Here is a 23869-nt window from a genome sequence, read left to right as displayed (position 1 = left end):
AATGGGAAATCTGCGGCAGGGAGGGGGAAAGGGCCGAGCCGCCGGCCGGGTTAACACAGACTGAGCGTGCTGCCGTGACACTCGGCCCTCCAGTGTTGCGGAGAGGCAGGGCAGCGGTCAGCGAGGCACCTGTCCGCGCCGGGATTCGGGACACGGGCGCCAGCCGCCGGAGGAGAGGGGCACCGCCGCGGTCGGTGCGCGCCAGCCCTCGGCCGGGAGGGGACGCGGAGCACATGCGGACTGTGTAGGCATGAGCGACATTTATCTCAGATGTTGGATATTTGCTTGGAAAAACGTGTGGGTACGACCTTGGTAAGGAACTTGATCTTGTTTTTCATTCTGAAATTGATCTGAAAACTTTTTTTTTTTTTTCTCTCTTGGCTAACGTAGTCGTAGTAGAAACCAGAAGGGCTTCTGCTTTAGGGCGCTTAGAACTGTCAAACATTTATAAGACTTTTTCCTTATGAATCATTAACCCTTTCAGTTCTAGGCATAATTGTCAGTTCATTGAAATTTCGGTAGTGGCTCCCGCCCACACCCGTCCAACAAAGTAACTATTCCGCGTTGGCTTAAGTTTAAATTTTGGTTTTATTTTAACACTTATTTGGCATCGTGACTGTACATGTTGCAACTACGTAGAAATAAGCACGTTTGTTTAAATCGTGGCTGAGGGAAAGACAACTTCGCATCCGACTTTTTTTTTTTTTTGTAAAGAGCATCATATTTAGGGAAGAAATAAAAGAATGGAAAAGCCACCCTGAAGGACTTGTACAGTGTTATGTTTACATTCTAACAAGGACATGTTCTTACATGGAAATGATACCCACGTTCCTACTTCCCCAACCCGTCTGTATGCGAAAACACTGCAGACGTTGTTTACCTTTTTTTTCTCTCTCTCTCTTTGGAAAGCACTTTTCCTGCGTGTGAGGGGGGATTTGCGGGAATACCCTTATCAGTTTGTAAGTGGAAGCAGAGCTTGTCTTCTGAGTCTTCTATATTTGTTATAACTTTAGTTACAGTAACTGTAGCCCATCAGTGACTTCTGGGAATTCGTACACTTTCAGATTTAAATGGAAAGTGCTATTTGTAGCAGAGGGCTCCTAAAGGAATTATCTCCAGGGAGTTCTATTGAACAGTTTTATGTTTTGTTTTTACTTTTTCAATTTGGCGTGAGATGCCCACAGTCAAAAGAAACTGCGGGGAGTTGCCCCCCCTTCCGCCCCCATCTTTCCTTCTCTTTTCCTATGGTCCAAACGATCTCGGAAAAGCTGCAGCTCAGTGATGCTGGCAGGATGCAGCCCTTTTCGGCCTTCCCTGTGAGAGGATGAAAGAGATCGCGCTGCAGAGGGGGGGGAGCGAGTTGTTTTGAAAGTTGTTTTGAGTTGGGAGCTGGTGGGAAAGTTCAGTCTTCCCCATTTGGAAAAGGCAGGCTGGGTTCCGCTCCTGCACCACACGCGCTTTCCATTTTTAGCTTCATTCAGAGGCAGACAGAGCTCCTTCCTCTTCCTCTCCTTGTTTGTGACACTTTTCTGAGGCAGCTTTTCCACAGCGCTGAGGGTCTGGCGGCCATGACCCCAGGCGTCCTGGGACAGAGGACTAGGCGCCTCAACGTTTTTCTGCCGTGAGAGGTAAAGCCAGGGATTGGAGGTGTTTCTTTTCCTTTTTTCTTTTTTTCACTTTGTCCCCCAATGTGGTTGCCACACTTTTTTATTTTTATTTTTCACTGAGGATAACATTTTAAAACCTTGCTTCTCCAAGGCAATCTTTATACGGCTTTCTGGCTCTTACTCAACTGTACCAAGCACTCTGCATCTGCTTTTAAAGTCTTCAGACGACTGTATTAGTCATAGCCTCTCTCGGAGGAGCCACAGGACAATGGGGATTAAAGGCCTTTCCTTTCTCTTCCAGGCTGCCCCAAAGTGTAACTCCAGTGCTGTGAAGGTTCCAGGGTTGGCAGAGGGGACTGAGGGGACCATGAAAATGGACATGGAGGACGCGGACATGACTCTGTGGACAGAGGCTGAGTTTGAGGAGAAGTGTACATACATTGTGAACGACCACCCCTGGGATTCTGGCACGGAAGGAGGCACTTCGGTTCAGGCAGAGGCATCCTTACCGAGGAATCTGCTTTTCAAATATGCCACAAACAGCAAAGAGGTAAGCCTCTGGTTTCTTGCTGAAGAAGATTGGCACCTGACGCCAAATCTCCCTACTTGCCCTTGAGGCCTCCTATGTCTGTGAGAATCTGTAAGTATCAGTAAATAACTGATCACTTAATTCACTTCTTTCATTGTTTTCTCTTGCCCTAAGTCCATCCCTTCTTATTCCTCCAGCTCTCCACCGTTCCATAAGAATTAGTAAACAGTGAAATCTTTTGGCAAGTTGACATGTCTTGGAAAAGCCGACTTGCAGCATGGGGTGGGTGAAATCATCAGCAGCTTTGAGAACTCGTCCCCCAGTATACTAGCTTTTGAGGGAGAGAAACTTTTTCTTAGAAAAAATGTTTGACATGTTTCTTTTGTCTCTTTTTGGTCATGAGATGGCTTTATTTATTTACTTTTTCAACGAGCCAGTTTTATTAGCTGGGTTTCTAAAATTATTCTCAAAACCTTGACGTGTTTATGAACTGAAGTGATGGTATAAACGGAGAAGAGTTTCATGTAAAAGTGCCCTCTGTCCGGGTGACTTCAGAGCTAACCCCTGTGTATCTGCGGCAGCTCCTTTGCTCTGACCGGGCTGGCAGGCCAATTTCTTCTTGGCCTCTGAAGTGGGTACACCCTTTGTTGTTTCAAAGGGGCTGAAAACCCAAACTTGGAATGAGCAAAGGATTTGTGTTTACCCTTTTCTATAATGCTTGTATCTAGGCGTGATGTTTGGCTGTGAAATAACTTGCAGAACCACCTCTTGTTTTGAGAATTCAGCTACTGCAGCTGCTTTCATTGGTCTACTGCCTGCCGGGCTGAGCTGGAGGAATCCACCCGTCCACAGCCCTGCCATCACAGCCATTCCCATAGGTCACTGTCCGTCCTATCACTGCCTTCAGAAAGTTGTGAAAAGGGGGTCATTTGCTGCAGGAGCCCAGAATTCTATACTGGGACTATTCATTACAACCATGTCAAATCACTTTCCTCCTTCCCTAAGGAACAGCATTTGAAGGAGTTGAGAGCCGGTTTGGGAAATACTTTGTCTCTTTCCTGTTTGTGTACCTGAGTTCAGTGTTTTTGGTGAGGGGGGTGACACAGCTGTCTAAAATTAAATAGAACAACTCTGCTTTGGGTTTCATTAAAGCTCAACTTTTTTTTTTTTTTTTTCTTTATTCCTGCTGGGGGAGAGGAGGCTGATTTGGTAGAAAGCAAAATTTAAATTGTATTTTTATGTGAACATTACCAAAAATTTCACGCCAGAGATCGGCCTTAATTATACCTCTTTCTGAAAGTAACACCCTTTTCTATAGAAGGTCTCTTAGTATGTGGCCCATGGAATCAGTGTAGGATTTGTTTGGGTATTTAAGGTTTGGCTGTGGCTTTATAAGGTGTAGCATTTTTTCCCATATCATATTTGACCAAATATTGATCAGTTCCCAGGTTTCTATTGTGCTGTGTTGCCCCATCCAGCCCCTTGGGATTGAAATCAAGACCTCTATTCTGTGGGTCTTCCTTGCCCTTTAGTTCTGTAGTGTTCTTATCCTCAGTTTAGCTCTTAGCTTAAGTTTTTCAATTTTCATCATTCTATGTAAAATCATAGCTAAATGGAATAATGCCCTTAGTCCAAGGTTCAGAAAGATAGTCACTTACTTAAGGTATATACTTAGAGCCAGAGCCAGGACTTGGAGCAAAGTGCTTCAGACTTCCCCAACCAGTGCTACTTGATTGTGCTACACTGGCCCCTCTTGGTGTCACTGTGGTTTTATTTATCGTCTTAACATAACTTCAGGACGATCATTTATTAAGCTTGTTTGGTGTTTTTTTCTCTGAATGTGTAACTCCATATTTCATAAATTCAGCACCCAGAAAGCAAACAGTGCCTGTATTCCTAAGGAGGGTCCTTCAAAACGAACCTAAAAAGAGATGAGGTTTCTCTTATTCTATTTTCCCCTAGAAATGCTTGAAGAGAGCAGTATATCTGTAGTCCCTCATCATAAAAGCGACCAGGAGACCAACTTAAATGTAATGCTGTCTTAAGCTCTCTCTGGAAATGTGTACCTGTTATTCAGTTTCTCCCTCCTTCCTTTTTGCACTTTGGGGAAGGAGAGCTTCCTCCAGGTGGTGAAAGAGAACCGTAGAATTGAGCCATTGAGAGTATGAGAGCTGCACACCAGTTCTCTTCAGGATGGGTGAAATGTTTACATTATCATTATTCAGTTAGTTCTTTCAGTCCCACAAGCCGTGGAAAGAGGAAAAAAGCCTTTGTACCTGTAGTTTTCATCTGACTGCTTTATCTTGCCCTTCTTTAAATGTTTTCATTTAAGTAGCGAAGACGTTACATTATGTACTGATGTTCTGACATCCTGGGGATTTTTTTTTTAGCAAGACCATTTTTCATTATGAATTTGTGCTATGTGTCAGCACCTTTTTTTTTTTTTTTTTTTTTTGGTTTAAAAACAAAACATACAAACCATATTTCTGATCTTGACCCTCATTTTTAGATTGGGTTTAGAATCATTCTGCACCTTTAATGAGGCTGTTCTTACTTCCTATTTCCAGAACTCAAACCAAATATAGACATACTATTCAAAAAACTTGTAAAACTTTTTAAACTGCTGGGTTATTCTTTTAGGGGGATTTTCCCCTTGACCTCCTGAAATAATCTTCTGTGAATACTTGAATACAGAAAGATCGATTTAAAGACTTCTGTTCTGGAAGCAGTAGCCTGTACTGAGGTTGCTTGAGTTGAATTCAGAGGCTCTGTGGCTCCGAGCCTGACCTCCAGGGTTGTGTGGCAGTGAAACATCAGGCCGAAGATGGGGACTCAGTGGCCATTTTGATTGAAGTCCATTATTAAGCCATCTCTAAAAAGCATCTTGCCATAAGTGCAATTCCCTCTTCATACTGCCTTTTATTGTGGAGACCATGTACCCAGGCATTGCCACATTTCCTTTAATATGAAGATAATTAAGAAGGAAACTTTCCAAAAACATTGTTATCCACTCCACCCCGTTTTTTTAAAAATGGGGTGAACTACAGGCTGAAGTCTTGATCCAGTGAGTATATACCCACTCATCCACTGAGATGAGCTCTAGTCATCTCAATGCAACTATCCTTGTATTCAAAATAGAATTTTAATCGAATGAGTCATTTTTATGGAGGGAGAGGGGAAGAGGTAGCTAGTAATTTAAATGATTTTAATATAATTTGGGGTGAGGATGCTTATACCACATTTAGACCTGAATGATGTTTCTGCTTGAAACTCACTGCGATGCATGTGTATTCATATATTCTAAAGAGGGAATTTGCTTTCAAAAAAAAAAAAAAAGCAAATTTGTTCTCCTTACTATCAGACTTTCATTCAGCACCCCCAGTCCACCTATACTAAGTTGTGACATCTTCATTTTGTAAAATGGAAAACAAGCCCTGTTTTTTGTCTGCAAGCCTTGGACTCCAGGGTATGTTCTGTAACAGAGGCCGCTGACAGATCTGAAGGGGTCAGCCCCACACATAGCACACAGTGGGGAAGAGCGGGCAGGCGGGGAAGTGTTGAGGCCAGTGTCCTCTCGCTGGTGGGTTTATGGGAGGCACGCAGCAATCCGTGCCCAGCAGGGATGCTTTAGGACCCTGGTCAGTTCCAGTGAAGTTTCCTTCCTGAACTAGGTGACCACACTCTTAGTCTTTTTAGCTCTGGGAAATTCAGGGCACATACCAGGCTCCCCTGTATCATAGGCTAGCTCCAAGGATAGAACTTTGTTGGCTAAGATTCACATCTGGATCTTTCCAGGGCCAGAGGGAGAAGTATGACTTGGTCTCCCACTTCCCACGAAAAACTACCCTGGTTCCGATCCCCACTCCGGTTACCTGGCTGAGCACTGGAATCTTAGAGTTGCAGCTCTTATGTGCTCTTTGAATAATGTCTCAGACATGGATTTGAGGTGAAGGTGCTGATTGTGAGATAGGGTGCTGGACTGGGAACGGATAGAGATGGTATATAAGCTACACCGTTCCTTCCAACCTTGAAATTCTGTGATTTTGTGTCTCTGTTTATTCATATGTGTGAGTTTATATGTACCCAAAGCTCTGTGCATCATACAGCTTAAAATACTAGGGTTCTGTCTCACTTGCAAAGATAATCTAATATTGAGGCTGTTTTTTATTTGTTGGGGACTTGAGGATTTTCACAGACCTCCCTTTCCTAACAGATTATTCTCCTGTCTGGCCTGCTGAGTTTCATTTGTAAGGTTATCGATGACAAGAGCTACTTCCAGTGCTGTCACACAGCTTCCCCAGTGACTTGCCTATAGCTGTGCTCAAAGGTGTCAGGTGGCTTATGTCTACTTCAGAGTCCTTTGTGGGAACAAAATGCTAGTTGACTTCTTCTGGACCATAAGAAAATGGTGTATGTTTCTTAGTGTAAGATTGATAGCTGAATACCACAAAGCCCGTTGGTTAAAAGAATGGCAATTCAGAAGAAAAACCCTGGCCTCAATGTCATGTTACTTGTTGGTAATCAAGCTCTGACCCCCCAGACACTGTCTGCGAGAGACTATAATTTAAAACAAGGTTGATAAACCAGTTGAGTACCTTTTTTAAAATTACTGCTTTGAAGTGGATATGTTGAAAATATCAACCGCTAATTATTGGCTCACCAACAAATGACATTATTTGTTTTTCCTGTTTGTCATTTTAATATTATGGAATAATCATTCAGATATGAATGCCAAATGATCTGTGTCATAGCAGCCAATTCCATGCGTTTTTCAAATTCATTATTTTCAATAATATATCATAAACAATGAGCCGCTGAATAAGTAAGTCTACTTAAGCTTTAGGATGTATTTTTATCTCAAGACTGTTCTGAAGTACTCCCGGCCCCCAGAGTTATACTGCCAACATATACCAATAATGATGAGCTGTTATGGAAAGGGCAGATAGATGTAAATGAGGTAGAGGAGGATGAAATGAACATCTGCTTTTTTCAGCTCTTGCCAGAAATTCATAACGGGCCAAAAATAACACTAGCTCACCAACCTTGTTTCAACTTGTGTTAGATATAGGAAATTTTCTTTTTTTTCTGTCTTTCCAGTCTGGGTATGCTCCATTGGCTTGTATATTGAATACTAAATTTTTTTAAACATTAATTCTTTAAGTCACGTACATGAGAAAGCCTGGTCTGTCACAAGCATGTAGGTATGCTTATTCCATATTCATTTAAACAGAGACAAATTATTGATGAAATTAGTGAGGTGTCGGTGTATATCATAACCAGAACCTTAGATTCCACTGCAGACATTTATTGCTTCATGTATTGGGGCCTACCATTTCAGGTACACAATTATAAAGGAGCCACCAGGGATAATAAAAACTGGAAATAAATATGTTTTACCTCCCTTCTTGGTCCATATCAGTAAGGTATTCAGTAAGTGATTTGTAGGCTGTTTGGAGCAAAAAGAAAATGAAAAGAGGAGAGTGAGTGAATAAAAACCAAAACAAAATGTACTACAAAATGTACTGCAAAATGCCATAAGGGACTATTACAGAGGAGAAGGAGTTCTTTTGAATAGTAATGAATTGCTTCCTGATTCCTGGTTGGTGACTTTTTTTCCAACCCCCCCCCCCCCCAGAGAAATTTACGACCCAGGAGGAACTGGTATATTTAACATGCTTCTTTTAGCAAGGCCCTACAAAGTCAAAATGTGTGATACATCCAAGTCTGAGAAGGTCATTTCCTCAGATCTTAGAACCCACAGCTCTCCTCGGTATAAATTCCACTTCAAAGGAAGACTTTTGACCACTGTTGAGCAGAAGATGCTAGAGAAGAACAAAGTTACTTGAAAGAATTCCCTTCTATTAAAGAGAACTTACAAGTTATAAGAAGAAAAAAAAACCCCTCATCTGGAATGAAAAAATATATAATACGTTTTGTTTCTGGTTCCTTAGGCTTTTGTGGAACAACCAAAGAACATTATTTTGGTTTCTGAGGTTAAAACTATTGTATTCCCCTTAAGCACACTGTGTTTATGGCTTGAGGGAGAAGAAGAAATAGGAAACTAGGAGCCGGCTGAAGTGGGCTAAACTTGACTGTCTAGTTCTTCAGTATCTGAAACTTGTTCTAATATGGAATGGTTACCCTCTCTGTTCTCGCATAAAAAGTATTAATAAAAAATAGAGGACCCTCAGTCACCGGAGAATTAGACTGTTTTATACTTGGTTGTGTATTTGCTTATGATCTGCGAGTTTAAAAGATGGTCTTCCCCGAAAGTCAAGCTCGTTGTTAATTAGGTAGGCACCATTAATGTCTGCTCTCCATAGTACAGTTTCATCACTGTTGGTTATATTACCATTTGACAATTCAATTCATTGAAATGAAAAGATTGATTAATATTTTACAGCTGAACTCATTGTTTCATATGTTTTACCCCCTTTAGGTTATTGGAGTGGTGAGTAAAGAATACATACCAAAGGGGACACGTTTTGGACCTCTAATAGGTGAAATCTACACCAATGATACAGTTCCCAAGAACGCCAACAGGAAATATTTTTGGCGGGTAAGTAGGGAAATTTTTCCAGACTCATTAAGTATTAGGGGAAAAAAATGAAGCTAAAATTGCTGGGTCACTTCCATTTTCAACCTGTCCTGGGGTTCCCCACAAGTATTCAGGGTCCCCACGGACATAGGGAATTCTAAGCAATCGTGATGAACCTGGTTAAATGTTTGGCCTGGGAAACACAGCCTGTAGGTGGTTAGGGATGGAGAGTTGGTCTATATGTGAATCTTAATTTTTGCAATTCATTAGAGCTTTGTGATAAAAGGAAACAGTTTGCTGCTTGCTTCAAGGGTAAGTTCATTTGCATTTCTGTGCAAGGAAGTAGTAATGAGTCACCAAGCCTTAGATTTCACCCCTTGTTGATTTCTTGCTGACTTAACTTTAATTGAATGGACAAGTAATCATAAATGAATTGCCTCAAAAATAAATGCCTTTGGGCTTCCCTGGTGGCGCAGTGGTTGAGAGTCCGCCTGCCGATGCAGGGGACACAGGTTCGTGCCCCGGTCCGGGAAGATCCCACATGCCGCGGAGTGGCTGGGCCCGTGAGACATGGCCGCTTAGCCCGCGTGTCTGGAGCCTGTGCTCCGCAATGGGAGAGGCCACAACAGTGACAGGCCCGCGTATCGCAATCAATCAATCAATCAATCAATGTAAATAAATAAATAAATAAATAAATGCCTTTAAGGAAGGATGGGTAGAAGATGGTACTAGGGGAATGGAGATGGACCACAAGACTCGTCCTGTTTCAACGCACATGTACCATGAAACTTTTGGGTTTGACAGTACATAAGTTACTCCCATAGCGTAAGGGAAATGCTTATAATCATTCGGGATGATGAACTTTCCTTTAACATCCAAAGAGTCTGGCCAATCCAATTTCCTTTGGAATATCACAGTTAGAAAGGATCTCACAGGACTTCCCTGGTGGCGCAGTGGTTGAGAGTCCTCCTGCCGTTGCAGGGGACCCGGGTTCGTGCCCCGAGCATGTGCTCCACAACGGGAGAGGCCACAACAGTGAGAGGCCCGCGTATCACAAAAAAAAAAAAAAAAAAAAGGAGAGAGAGAAGCCACTGCAATGAGAATCCCGCACACGCAACGAAGAGTAGCCCCCACTCGCTGCAACTAGAGAAAGCGCACACAGCAAGGAAGACCCAACACAGCCAAAAATTAAAAATTAATTAATGAATTAATTAAAAAAATAAAAAAGGACCTCACAGGTGAACTAATTAGATGGAATCTTTGAGTAAAAGACCCTGGATTAGGATGAACAGAGAAAAAATTGGACTGCTTTCTGTTTTCCCATAGATCTCTCTGGGATATTTGGTTTCCTTTAATTAGAAAATAAAGCTACATTTACTAAATTTAAAAGCAATTTTTAATATACATACTTGCATAAAATGTACATGATTACTGGGAAACTGTTACTAAAATTCTTTTAAGAAACAGCTGCATGGTAGCAACAAAAATTGTATTATACTTACTCTGGCCAGATTTACCTAGAATGCTTATATCATCTGGACAAGTATATTTATAAAAGACTTCTATTTGGGGATCACTCAGAAGCTGTTCCTAAGAAACAAGTTTTTTTTTGTTTTGTTTTGATTTTTTAAATCTGGGAAGTTTTGTGTTTTAAGAAATGTATTTTACTATTTTCCAAACAAAAGAGATCGCTGAGAATTTTTCACTCTTGAGTTGTGTGCTCACAATTTTTATTTAATTAATTAGTCATGCTTAAAATATATTTAATATCTGACTAATAATGGGCAAAATGTAAGTGAGTTCATTTTTCCCTTTACTGCCAATAAAGTCTTCTCAGAAATGAGCCATAGACATGTGTAGTTTTTGGAGTTGAAGGTCGGAATTAAGAAAATCCAGCATAAGTCTTGTTAATTCATGATCCTTTTGAAAAAAAATGACAAGAAATATTTAAGAACCTCCTACCTCTGTCCCAGTTCCCTGCTTCATTGAAGATTCACTCTAAGTAGCTGAAATGCTTTCCTTGGGAGGATTTATTGAAATCGGTCCTTCACGTGCAAAGGATATTGTAGGAGATAACTTCCCACATGTTGTTAAAAGCATCCTGATTTTGCTGGCAGGAATATGAACATCTGTTGTGAGGAAAGAAAAAGTTTCATGCAAATTACACAGTCAAAGAAGAGAAGGGATGTTCAAGTTGAGAAACCAGTGACATTTCTTGTAACTGTGCTATGAGTCAGCACGTTTTTAATCTTCTTGATAATATATGGAAACGTAGTGAGGGTGATAGGGAGCGGTGTTCATCTGACGTATCATTATTTTATTTTCTTGTGTGTGTGTGTGTGACCTCATGGCATCGACATTTCTGTTTTTAAATGAGGATACAGTAAATTGTAGTCCGTGGAAGGCTGACTGGAATCAACATAGCCGTAGCTTTAGAAAGCAGTTTCCGCCCAGCGAAGAGTGCAAGAGCGATGGAACCCCGTGTTCCTGGAAGTTTGCACATCAGAGTAAACAAACTTGAAAACCCCTCTTGATAGCAGAATTCACCCGGCCTTGTTCCATTTTCTCTTAACAAAACACACCGCAAAAGCTCTCACAAGCTGCTTTGATGAAGCCACATGTATTTCCCCCTTCACAATTTACAGGAAGTTACTCTTAAAAGAAAGTGATTCTGGTGTTTACTGCCCGTGTTAAAGGGACAGAGTTCCTTTTTGTCTGATAACATTTGAGCGAAATACAGAAACACTTTAGAGACTAACATAGCATGTGACTAAGAAGAAAGCAATAACCTGCTGTCCGGTTAGAGCAAAACTTCTGCCATGAACCAGGCCCTATGACTTGGAACCTCTAAGTTGCAGATAACCAGGTATTTCTTATATATGTGTTAAGGATCTCTTAAGTCTGAAGACGAGTTGGGTACATCTTAAAAAGAGGGAAAGAGAGAAACTTACTGTGGAAGGGCAAGGAGTTTGTTTATAAAGTTGTTTATGAAGTTTCAGTAAGAATGTATACTTTAATTTTTCCTATTCTTACCTCTACCTTTTTACCGAGTGGCCTGAGGGTATCTGTTAACCAAAAGCAGTATTACTCTAGGGCAGACTTTGAATTCTTCATTTTGCATTGCCTTTAAAGAACAACATGGTTTCTTTCTGTTCTTTTACCAAAAACACGAACCTTATGGCTCTGTGAGTGGTGTTTTAGCCCAACCACCTCACGGATGAGAGGGTTCCCTCTCCCCTCCTCCGCCTTGAAAGAAAAGTGCAAGGCCGAACATGTTTTTCAAGAGGAAAAGTGACTTCTCAGTAGACTGTCTGATGCTGGCTTCTGTCCCAGTGTTCACTTTGTTATGGCAGGTGAAGTTCACCTTGGCCTCACCCAGCATTTCCCCAAAAAGGCAAGCTTCCAAGTATTCATATGAACAAGTGTTCCTGCTGGACTTGGAGGCTTGGGGGTGGAGGATGTTTGCATAGTTTAAGCCTTGGGCGGGGGTGTAGGAAACGGCAAGTACAGAGGCCATAGAAAAAGTTGAGAGACTCGGTTTGACGTACTCAGTCGGGCTGGTCTAATACCCAGTGACTCAAAGCATTAAAAGTCTGCATGATCGGAACTCAAGTTGAGTAGCATTGCCTGTGCGCCATTCACTGTGGTAGCAGAAACAGTACTCGGTGGTTGCTTAGTCCTTCTGAGGCAGCTCCTTAAATGAAGTCTTGTGTTTCACTCTTCTGTTACTTTTCCCCAAAAGTGAAAAGACACTAAAACTGAAATGGAAAAGGTAACTGACAAAGTGTCCCTTCCCTGTTTCTGCCCTTATTTCTGCTGATTCAAGACAACTCCGGCTAAACTGATTTCCTTTTCTAACCAGGCGATAAGGGACCAGAAATCAAACCCGGTATTCGCTGGGTTTATTCTCAGAGGTGCCAGGGAAGCTTCTCGTTGCTTTGGGGCTTTCTTTTCCATGTCTGTCTTCTCTTTTGGGCAGATCTATTCCCGAGGGGAGCTTCACCACTTCATCGATGGCTTCAATGAGGAGAAGAGCAACTGGCTTCGCTACGTGAACCCGGCACATTCTGCCCGGGAGCAGAACCTGGCCGCCTGTCAGAACGGCATGAACATCTACTTCTACACCATTAAGCCCATCCCCGCCAACCAGGAGCTTCTTGTGTGGTATTGCCGGGACTTTGCGGAAAGGCTTCACTACCCTTATCCTGGAGAGCTGACAATGATGAATCTCAGTAAGTGGATGACAGAACAAAAAAATTAGAAAGGCCAGTAACGTCAGTTCTGCCCCTTTGCACTAATAACATGTTGTTTAATTACATGGCTTCATCTGATGGGCCAAGTAGGTGGCTTAAACTAGGGACTGGGAACAGGAAAACAGCTTTTTTTAGTCTCTATTTCCTATAATGAAACTTGATCACTTAAAAAATACTAAGAGCTACTTTGAATGTTCAGAAAGTTACAGGAAGAAATATATGTTCAATGCTAATCTATCCAAAAGGGGGCAGGTAGGATTATAACATAATAGAGATTCGTTCTGACATGCCAAGGATGCAAGGTATATAGTTCCTTGTTTGTGGTAATTTGTCAGTGCTTAACATGTACATTGAAATATTGTAGAGATGCACATTTGGTTATCAAGTTATGGTCTGACGTGAAACGTAAAAGGTTTCTGGAAAAACTCGGAGCTATAATTTTTCAAATCTTATTTGAATATGGATAACCCTAAAGATTTTATATCTTAGCTTCCTCCCTAATGGTAAAAACCTAATTATCTGATCTCCTGATGAGTATTACAGTAACCACCTATCACTTTATCTTAACAGATCCTCCGTTCCTTAGGTCTGCAAGCTTTTACTTTTTTATTTGGTTAAAGTTGGCTATCATGACCTCTCTGCAAAACCCTACTTCATTTTAGTCATTCTCAAGTGATCTCTATGAATGATTTAAGATTTACCATAAAATTCCAACCTGTTGTAACTATGGTTGTATATTCTCAGACTGCTAAATTTTAAAGCAGTTTTTTAAATCGGCTCCTTCTGGTTTAAAAGTTTTGGCCTCTAAATGCTGAAATTTTTGTGACCTTTTGTTTTGATCTCATTTCCAACCTAAGGAGAAGTTGCAAAAACAGTACAAAGAATTCCCAGAGACCCTTTAACCAGATTCATCAGTAGTCCATATGCTGTCCCACTTGCTTTATCTGGAGGCTAAATTGTTTTAGTTCACACTTTGTCCTTTGAGATGAATGTTAATATTAACATAAATTAGAATTTGACTTAAACTTTAGGACCAATTATTTATCCTAGTCAGGTATAATCCAGTTGTATAGCTATTTGGTGCTCATCCCACACTGTCTAGTTTACTTTTGCTCTCCCTGTGATCCCAAGACTATATTTACAGTTTTCTGAAAAGCTGGGGCTATAAAAGCTTAAGGACCTCCACCATAAGATCATCTTTAAATTTGTGTTTGTGGTCCTTACATACACACATATAGTGCACCTTGAGCTTCAGGAAGAAGTCTTAGAATAGTTGGAACAAATTGGCTTACAGCTTGAGTATGGTGGGTATAATCAGGTCCTGGCCAATGGTGGTGGTTCTTTTCCCTTATCTCTCTTTAGCGCTTCCAAGAGTCTCCATCATGTCACTAGTGCCAAGCATCCCAGGAGCCCTTCAGCTATTTTACCACCTGTAGGTGCCAGGCCCAGTGGTAAAAGGCAACTTATATTCCGGCAGGACATCTCCCAGGAAGATGTGCTGCTTCCTCCTGACTTTCTCAGCATAGCCGGTCACTTCCTCTTGAGGGTCTCCTCCCACTCCTTGCTTGAGCTTCATCATTCACGGATTCAGAAAAAGACTTTGATTTTTTTTTTTTTTTTGAACAGTAACTCCATTTGAGATGACCCGCCGTGGTGACTTTGCTCCAACCACAAAGAAGTTTTTTCACATACATCCCTTACCTCCTGCCAGTCAAAGAAAGGTCTTAAAAGGCCTTGCATTTATTCAAACGCTTATTCTTTGTGTTCAGAAGCAACTGTCACGCATACTATGAAATGACACCTTTGTTCCCTCAAATATCCCTTTTTGTTTACGCAGAATTTTTTCTAAATGGTGGTTTAACATTTTCAGGTACCCATTCATTGTCCAGTATTCGTAGTAAAGAATGAGAGTTAACGATAGACAGTGACAATAAGCCAAGACTCCAGTTGCCTTGTGAAACCAGTTGTCTTAGGTGTGGTAACTGATGACTGAGATGCTGATCAGGAAAATCTCCACTGTTTCATCAGGCCTAATAGGTAGATTGCGTCCTCACATGAGTTGTGTCGGGTACCGTGCTTCAAGCACGATAGAGGCTTGTGTCAGAATCTCCGTGAGGGCTTTAAAATGGCAGTGATAGTTCAACTGGTAGAGTTTTGAGGAGAAGAGATTTGAAGAAAACTGAGGTAAAGAAAAATAAGTAGCCAGAAATCATAAATAGGCATTTTTTTAAAAACCAAAGAAAAGGAGTAGGAGCTATCAGGTTTAACTCTTACCCCTCCCAAGTTTTTTTGGTAGTTTTTTTCAATCTATCTAACTAACCCATCTAGAAAACAGTTGACCAGATTATAGACTTCTAAATGTTAATCTGCGTTCTCAGTTTCAGTTGAAAACAGGCTTTGTTTTGCCTACTGCAGAACTTCTAGGTTCTTTCTTGTAGTCTTGGGGCTTCTTATTATAGATCGAAAATGTGAGTCGGCATAATTAAGCCATTCAGAGCCTTCAGAAGCAGTTCACTCTTGAAATGACTCCGTCCGCCTACAGCCATTTAAGATTTAAGAACAAAAACAGATCTTGATTTTCTTTTTCATGTTAACTCAAGCTGCTGCTGAGTGGGAGAGTCAGAAATGACACCAGCTCCACTGATTACTCAGCTGCTGAAGGATGGTTTTTTTAAATGTACCTTTTCACATAGACTCCATGATCGCCACCTTAGAACACCTGAGGGGGGCTGACGTTGCCCTCCGGATATTGTTTTGTAATGAGAAATACATGTGTTTTTATGAAGGCATAAGAGATATCGAGCATATATCATGGATTTACTGGATGCTAGGTACACTGTGCTCAGTATTTTGCACAGAAAATGATAAATTCCGACTTTCTGGTTTGTTGGCCCAATCGTTAGCTTCTTTTTTAAGTTTCATTTTAAACTAATTTTTATTTTGGCTGCACCGGGTGTTAGTTGCAGCGTGCGGACTCTTAGTTGCGGCGTGCGTGAGAGATCTTAGTTCCCCGACCAGGGATCGAACCGGGGCCCTCTGCATTGGGAGGGCGGAGTCTTTCCCGCTGGACCACCAGGCAAGTCCCCAGTCGTTAGCTTTGTGGTAGTTCAACAATCGGATTATGGAGGTGCTCAGTAAGAACGCCAGGCTAAATAAATAGTAGGGACAGTGCTACGGACAGATGTGAACTTTTTGCTTATGGCTTTAATTTATTGAATTTTAGAACCAAGACAGTGTTGAAGCCAGTGAAGAAAATTAGGAGACTTAGATGTAACTTGCCACATAAAAATGGCAGAAAGTCATGATGGTGAAGCTTCTGTATTTTCATTATTTTTAGGGTGACATCTTTCTGTGGATGCCTCCAAATCATTCTTTTTCACCTCAAAATTCCCTCCTGTGGGTGTGAGATGCCTTGCCTATCAGCTCTCCAACTTACTTGTCTCCCTTCCTTTACCATTTCAGCTTTAAAAAACAAAAGTGACAATTTGAACTTCCTGCCTGCTGAGCCTCACTGAAAGACTGATATTGGCCTGATAAGGGGCTATTTATTTTGGTTTAGTGGCTTCAGAAATCCCTCTCCCTCAACAAGCTTTCCATCACTTCCCCCATCAGCATCTTCCCTGATAGTGTCTGGGCTGTGTTTATTCTGGGGCTGCTGGCTCACCCAGGAGTAACTGATAACAGCCAGCAGAGATAACATTCTCTGAGGGGCTCTCAAACTGGAATCGAATCCCTCAAGCTTGTCAGTCTAGAGAATGGATTTGAAGAATTCAGACTCTGGAGTTCCACAGAGTTCATTTCTAGACCTATCAGGTATCAAGCCTGGAGTTCCTCCTCCGTTAAATCGAACAGGGACTTTTTTAAAGACAGTGAATGATACTTTTACAGAGGCTTCAGCCCAGTCCCCCAAGCCTGTCCTCTTCTGAGGCTAAGGCCACGAGGTCCCTGCCTCTCCTGGCATCTACACACACCGACAGCTGATGCCTATGCCTACGGCAGGTGTGCAGGCTGGAGGGGTTGCCCTCCAACAACCAGAGCTCCGACTAAGCAGCGTGTATTTTACTTTTGGTTTCCAGGGAAGGCTGAGCAGCGAGTGTTTGGTTTTCCCTGCTCTGGCTGGTGTCTTCCCGAAGGCATCGTTTGTTCTGTGTGTTTGGAGGGGCAGTGCTGGCGATGGCCTGGAGAGCCTGTCCTCTCATTGCTGCTGTTCCTAAACAGTCTATTTACCAAGTAATAATATGCCGTCTTTTGGAATACATGCTTTCATCTTTGCTGCCTGTTTTCTTTGGTGCTCTAAGTAATTGAACTGGCTCAGGAAGTGCCAGTTGTGGTTTGGCAGAGATGCCTATGTCACGCCTTGTGATTCCAGGGGACAGCATTACTGGGAGCCTGGTTATAGGCCAGAGCCTCGGTGAAATTCTGGTGCTGTCAGCAAATCGAGGGGAAGGGGTGGCGCCACATTGCTAATCTGTCTGTTTGGGAAGAGGCAGTCTGAACAGGGTTTTATCAAATTCGTATTAAACAAGAATGGAGGCGAAAATTGATGACTGCTTATTACTTGAAATGAGTCTTAATCTTGCACATCTAGTTCTCAGGGTGTGCTGATTTCCTTTAGGTAAACCGTGAACGTGAGAATGACTTTTATTAACCTGTGGCACCCCGTCCCGCTATTTTTCCACGCCATTTGCGTGGAGGCGCTCCTACTCTTGGTCGAACAGGACTGTCCTATCATGAGGTTTTTACCACTGGAAACAAAATAACACAAACGGTGCTATTCGTTTTATCGATGCCACCAGTGACCTGGTTTTTGCTGAGAAGGAACTGGAGTGGTGAGAGCCTTCTAGAATGAGTGGGCGTTGAGATGCCAGGTGTCCCTCTTGGGGCAGCTGGGGCTCAGGTTTGCTCAAGGAGAGCGCAACTTGGGCAACGTCGCTCCGATTTTCTGTCTCCCTCTGAGTAATCACCCTCTCTTTATTTCAGCGCAAACCCAGAGCCATCCAAAGCAGCAGAGCACTGAGAAACATGAACTTTGCCCAAAGAATGTCCCGAAGAGAGAGTACAGCGTGAAAGAAATACTAAAATTGGACTCCCACCCCTCCAAAGGGAAGGACTTATACCGCTCCAACATTTCACCCCTCACTTCGGAAAAGGACGCGGATGACTTTCGGAAAAATGGGAGCCCGGAAATGCCCTTCTACCCGCGGGTGGTGTACCCGATCCGGGCCCCTCTACCGGAAGACTTTCTGAAAGCTTCCCTGGCCTACGGGATGGAGCGGCCGCCCTACATCGCGCACTCCCCCATCCCGTCCTCCACGACGCCCAGCCCCTCGGCGCGCAGCAGCCCAGACCGGAGCCTGCACAGCAGCCCCGGGAACACCGTGTCGCCGCGGGCCCCCGGCTCCCAGGAGCACCGGGACCCTTATGCCTACTTGAACGCTCCGTACGCCGCCGCCGCCGCTGAGGGGCTGGGCTCCTACCCCGGCTACGCGCCGCCCCCGCACCTGCCGCCCGCCTTCATCCCTTCCTACAACGCGCACTACCCCAAGTTCCTGCTGCCCCCCTACGGCATGAACTGCAACGGCCTGGGCGCCGTGGGCAACATCAACGGCCTCAGCAGCTTCGGCCTCTTCCCGAGGCTATACCCCGTGTACGGCGGCCTCCTGGGCGGGGGCGGCCTGCCTCCCCCGATGCTGGCGCCCTCCTCCCTTCCCAGCTCGCTGCCCTCGGAGGGGGCGCGCCGCTTGCTGCAGCCCGAGCACCCCCGGGAGGTGCTGGTGCCCGCGCCGCACAGTGCCTTCTCCCTGCCCGGGGCGGCCGCCAGCCTGAAGGACAAGGCCTGCAGCCCCACCAGCGGGTCCCCGACGGCCGGCACCGCCGCCACGGCCGAGCACGTGGTGCAGCCCAAAGCTACCTCAGCGGCCGCGGCGGCCCCCGGCGGCGGCGGCGACGAGGCCGTGAATCTCATCAAGAACAAAAGGAACATGACTGGCTACAAGACGCTCCCCTACCCCCTGAAGAAGCAGAACGGCAAGATCAAGTACGAGTGCAACGTCTGCGCCAAGACTTTTGGCCAACTCTCAAACCTGAAGGTAGGCCTGGCGTGGGCCGCCCGATGGCGCGGGGTCAGTCCCCGGGAGTGCACGACGCGCGTGGGTCTTTAGTTCACCTCCCGCAGGTTATAACTTGCCATTTCCACAGCGTGAGACCTGGGCTGGGCGTGGTCGACGCGGCTTTGCTTTTGCCTTTGCCTTTGCTGCTCTGGCTGCGCCGCTTGGGACGCGTTGCTTCCCCTCTCCGGAGTGTCTTCTGAATGATAAACACGTGGGATTTGCGCTAGAACATCAGTTTCGAGTCCCTGCTTAGCCTATGACTTTTGTTCCTTTAGCTCCAACACAACAGAGTTCTGAAAATCACATCTGGGTTTGATTTGTTCTAAGACTTCACCCTGATGCTTTTCTTAAGAGGTTTGCATCCTAGATGCCCGAGTCCTTGCACGGGAATGTTCGCTTTTGCAGCCAAGTGACAGCCAACCTAACGTGTGTGGCTTCTTCCCAGGTCCACCTCAGAGTGCACAGCGGAGAACGGCCTTTCAAATGCCAGACTTGCAACAAAGGCTTCACTCAGCTCGCCCACCTGCAGAAACACTACCTGGTACACACGGGAGAGAAGCCACATGAATGCCAGGTGGGCAGTGTTTTCTGGGTTGAACTTTCGACCTTTGTCGACAGTGTCTCAGGAGCCGCCCTCCCATCATCCCATAGCCCATAGTTTAAACCAGCACAAGAATTCTGCCTTCTTTGGGCTGCTGATGCGCTGAGATGATGACACACCAGCTTCCAGTGGTTGGACAGTGGTCTGGAAGGGAAACAACACCCCATGGGCAGTGCGTTCCCATCGCTCCATTTGCCTAACGCTGCTGCGAGTTTTTTCACCTCCCAGGTTGCTGGGTGTGGGTGGGCAGCGTGCCTCTCCGCTTGGCAGCTCTTAACCTTCTGCTCTCCCACCTCCCTCCCCTGCCCCCTTCCCCACGCTGCAGGTTTGCCACAAGCGATTTAGCAGCACCAGCAATCTCAAGACCCACCTGCGACTCCACTCCGGAGAGAAACCTTACCAGTGCAAGGTGTGCCCTGCCAAGTTCACCCAGTTTGTGCACCTGAAACTCCACAAGCGCCTACACACCCGGGAGCGGCCCCACAAGTGTGCCCACTGCCACAAGAGCTACATCCATCTCTGCAGCCTCAAGGTCCACCTGAAGGGGTATTGTCCTGTGGCCCCAGCCACGGGGCTGCCTCTGGAGGACCTGACCAGAATCAACGAAGAAATCGAGAAGTTTGACATCAGCGACAATGCCGACCGGCTGGAGGACATGGAGGACAACGTTGACGTGACCTCTGTGGTGGAGAAGGAGATTCTGGCCGTGGTCAGAAAAGAGAAAGAAGAAACTGGCCTGAAAGTGTCTTTGCAAAGAAACATGGGGAATGGACTGCTCTCGGGGTGTAGCCTCTACGAGTCAACAGACCCGTCCCTCCTGAAGTTGCCTCACAGCAACCCACTACCTCTGGGACCTGTAAAGGTCAAACAAGAAACAGTCGAACCAATGGATCCTTAAGATTTGCAGAAAACAAAAGGTGTTTTGTCTTTTTTCTTAACTTATGACTTGGCGAGTCAGGGTGCCTGTAGCAAATGCTTGTACATAATTCCAGTTCTGCAAAGCTCTCCTGACGGCAGATGGTTTCCCCTCACCTCTCTGGAATTAAAGAAGGATCCCCAAAGTTACTGAAATCTCAGGGCATAAATGAGGGAAAGACAATATATATACATATTATATATACTTATTTACACCCCCATCTATATATTTGAACCTGTGTATTTTGAATATTTGTGTGGATATGTTTGCATAGCCCTCCCATTGCTAAGACTATTGCCTAGTCATAATTATTTTTTCAATGATAATCCTTCATAATTTATTATACAATTTATCACTCAAAAAGCAATAATTAAAAAAAGTTTACAATGACTGGAAGAATTCCTTGTAATTTGAGTTGTTATATCTTTGTCTGGTGGCTGTTCTTTGTAGATAATTTCTGCACATCTGTTTTAAGTACCTAAGATTTAGTAAACAAATACATTACATCAGCCGACCTCCCTCTATAATAAGGGTTTGAAAATGAGGTTTTGGTATGGCCAAAGTTAGGCAACTGATGTGTTCATTCATAGGACTGTATCATTTGAACAGCACTGTATAACTTGGGGGTATGTGTGCAGAATTACCCAGTAATAACTCTGGTAGAAGAAATAAGAAAGAGAGACTCTTGTATGTTTCTGTAGATAGTTCAGCATTTTCCCCCCTAATCACAGATTTACCAGAAAGGCTACAAGAAGGCTTTGCTAATCTGTCTCCCTCTCCAAAAAACAGGGTTGCCCCACCCCCAAAGTCATGTGACCATTCGGAGTGGCCACGAGACTTTGGCAACCCAAAGTATTATCTGAAAATGTGAAGACAAAATGCCATGTTTAAAACCACTGCAAAACATTCCCAAAGCGCAGGTAAAGGTTTTGTATGGGTGAGGTGAGGAAGCATGAGTCTGGGTGTTTTTGTTGTTGGTCTTTTTTGTCGTTATGTCAAAATTGCACAAACGTGGTGCTCTACCAGGAAGGATTTGAGTTAGATAGGCTCAGGCCACACTTTAAAAACCAAAAACCGGAAAACGGGTATTCTCGTTGTCTTAGGGTCAAAGCGGGTCATGAACATTCCTATCCCCAACACATCAATTGTATTTTTTTTCTGTACAACTCAGACTTTCCTCAGTATTTGTGTTTTTACATTTTATGGTTAATTTAATTGAAGAAGAAAGGGCATTGCAGAGTTGTTCAACAATTACCTCATTGAGTGTGTCCAGCAGTGCAGGAAGTGATGGCTTCTCTGATGATTTGCTACTCAAGAGGAGAGAGCCAGCGTGCACCAGAAAGCTGGAATGCGTCGCATTCTGTCTCCTCTTCTGCTAAACCCAAAGATGACACGTTGGCATTTGAGGTGTAGCGGAGAATGATGTATATTTATAAATCTATTTATACCACTATACCATGTGTATATATAATATATTTATAACCACTTAAATTGTGAGCCAAACCATGTAAAATATCCTTCTTTTCCTAATGGCATAAAAAAAAAAACAAAACCCTTTCTGAGACTTCGCACTCGATGACCTCACAGTCATATTGGTGAGCTTGGGCACCCCCTTGCTATTGTAAGTGACCCTAAAACCTCGGTGCAAAGGTGGGGACTGCATAACAACCAGGGAGAAAGAGACATACTTCCTTTTACTATTAAGGACGATCTAAGATGGGTTTTGTTTGTTTGTTTGTTTTGCCGCCTTCTGATGATGTGGTCACACCCAAGCCCCAGAAATAAAAATCCCATCGCCCACTGCAACTTTTCTCTCTCTTCCTCTCCCTCCTTCCTAGTTTACTGATGTATCACTCATCAATCTGGTTTATATATTCAGTATTTTGGTCCATGGCAACTAATGTCAACCTGTAGAAGAGAACAACAGATTTAGGATAATGCAGAGAAACCTAAGAGCCTTACTGATCTGTTCCTTTAAGTAACAAAACGGACAGTTTTTTATGGTATTTTTTAGTCACTGACAAACACAGTCCTTAATTGTAGGTAAACCAAAGCATCACATTCTGACGTTGACACCAAATACTTTCTATTCCCAATTACTCATTTGTCCTCTTTCTCCCCTTTCATGCTTTCTCATTAATGGGAATTTTTCCTGAGACCTGCACAGTGGCTTGAGACTTCTTGATTCTCTTTACCTTCTGACTTTCCCTGAGGTCTCTTACATGTGAATGTTGAGCCCACAATCAACAGTGGTTTTTTTTTTTTTTCCTTCTACTCAAAGTTAAAACCGACCAAAGTTATTGGCTTTTTACTTTGCTAGAACAACAAACTATCTTATGTTTACGTACTGGTTTACATTGTTATTTATGTGCAAATTGTCAAAATGTAAATTAAATATAAATGTTCATGCTTTACCAATGCTTGTCTAGTGTCTTGAGTGAAGGGTGAGTGAACGACACCTTAACCATACGGCAAGGGTGTCCCCCAAACAAATTCTGAACATGACACAATTTGCCTCTATCCTGCCCACATCCCCACCCCGACCCTTCATCCCCCCCAGAGATGATTCCCTAATTTCACCTCCTCTATCGGCGACTGCTCTAACAGGGCTGGTCTCTCGCCTCTCTCATAACTCAAAAGATTTTTCTCTTTAATTATGAGCTATAAAAGTGCCCTCTAAGGAAATCATTTCAAGCATTAGCCAGTAAGTAGGGGAAGATCTGTTTGCTTTTGTTGGACTTTTTTGTTTGTTTTACTTTGTTGATGGACGTGGGGTGGTGGCAAGGTGAGGAAGAATTGAGATCAAGTCCAGAAATGCAGTCCTAGCCTTGATCCAGCGTGTATGTGTGTGGACCCAGCCAACTGCTGGGTGAGGGGCTCTGGGGAGCCCTGGGAACCTGAGGAGCATTTTGCCCACTGGTGGTATCATTTTTGCTTCAGTAGCCAGCGTTGAGCCCCCCACGGGGAATCAGGGCTTTTGTGTTTCTGCATAGTCTTCCTGCCCTCCATCCCATCGTATCTTTTTCCTTCACATCTTAACTCGGGAAGTAGATTTGCCACTTGTGCGTTTAAAGCAAATTTCAAGAAAGCTGTTGTTTGGCCGGCCTCCGGGCATTGTTAGTATGAAGCCCAGGGATCACGGTGGCATGGCCATGTGGTCCCAAGGGTCATATGTTGGGAGTGAGTCTACTTGCTCACCCACTGATGCTCCAGTAACTAATCTTTCTCCAGTCACACACAAAAAGGCACAAATTATTTTGAGTCTCACTTGGTAGATGTGAATAAGAGAGATGCCTGTATAAAAGTGCTACTGCC

General features: G+C 43.8%; 1 protein-coding gene across 2 annotated transcripts; it reads left to right on the top strand.

The window, feature by feature from the left end:
* The first annotated feature begins 270 nt into the window (after nucleotides 1-270).
* PRDM1 (PR/SET domain 1) lies at nucleotides 271-22968 on the top strand. 2 transcript variants are annotated; one of them, XM_065888988.1, is made up of 7 exons: nucleotides 271-312; nucleotides 1909-2157; nucleotides 8576-8695; nucleotides 12654-12906; nucleotides 17908-19016; nucleotides 19483-19611; nucleotides 19964-22968. In XM_065888988.1, the coding sequence occupies exons 1-7, from the start codon at nucleotides 271-273 to the stop codon at nucleotides 20534-20536; spliced, it is 2475 nt and encodes an 824-aa protein (XP_065745060.1). In that variant the 3' UTR covers nucleotides 20537-22968. The 2 variants fall into 2 exon arrangements, with proteins under 2 accessions (XP_065745060.1, XP_065745061.1); XM_065888989.1 differs by lacking the exons at nucleotides 271-312; nucleotides 1909-2157; nucleotides 8576-8695 and adding an exon at nucleotides 12438-12446 and having other exon boundaries at nucleotides 19964-20536.
* The last annotated feature ends 901 nt before the right edge of the window (nucleotides 22969-23869 follow it).

The sequence above is a fragment of the Phocoena phocoena genome, chromosome 12, assembly GCF_963924675.1.
Source record: "Phocoena phocoena chromosome 12, mPhoPho1.1, whole genome shotgun sequence".
Taxonomy (NCBI): domain Eukaryota; kingdom Metazoa; phylum Chordata; class Mammalia; order Artiodactyla; family Phocoenidae; genus Phocoena; species Phocoena phocoena.
This window is presented reverse-complemented; position numbering and strand designations above follow the sequence as displayed.

What these genes read in the sequence shown, in the direction of transcription:
- PRDM1 (XM_065888988.1), top strand. Translation starts at nt 271, where the DNA reads ATGTTGGATATTTGCTTGGAAAAACGTGTGGGTACGACCTTG. An exon ending in AACGTGTGGGTACGACCTTG is followed by an intron (nt 313 to 1,908) that starts GTAAGGAACTTG and finishes TTTCTCTTCCAG; the next exon opens with GCTGCCCCAAAGTGTAACTC. An exon ending in GCCAACTCTCAAACCTGAAG is followed by an intron (nt 19,017 to 19,482) that starts GTAGGCCTGGCG and finishes GCTTCTTCCCAG; the next exon opens with GTCCACCTCAGAGTGCACAG.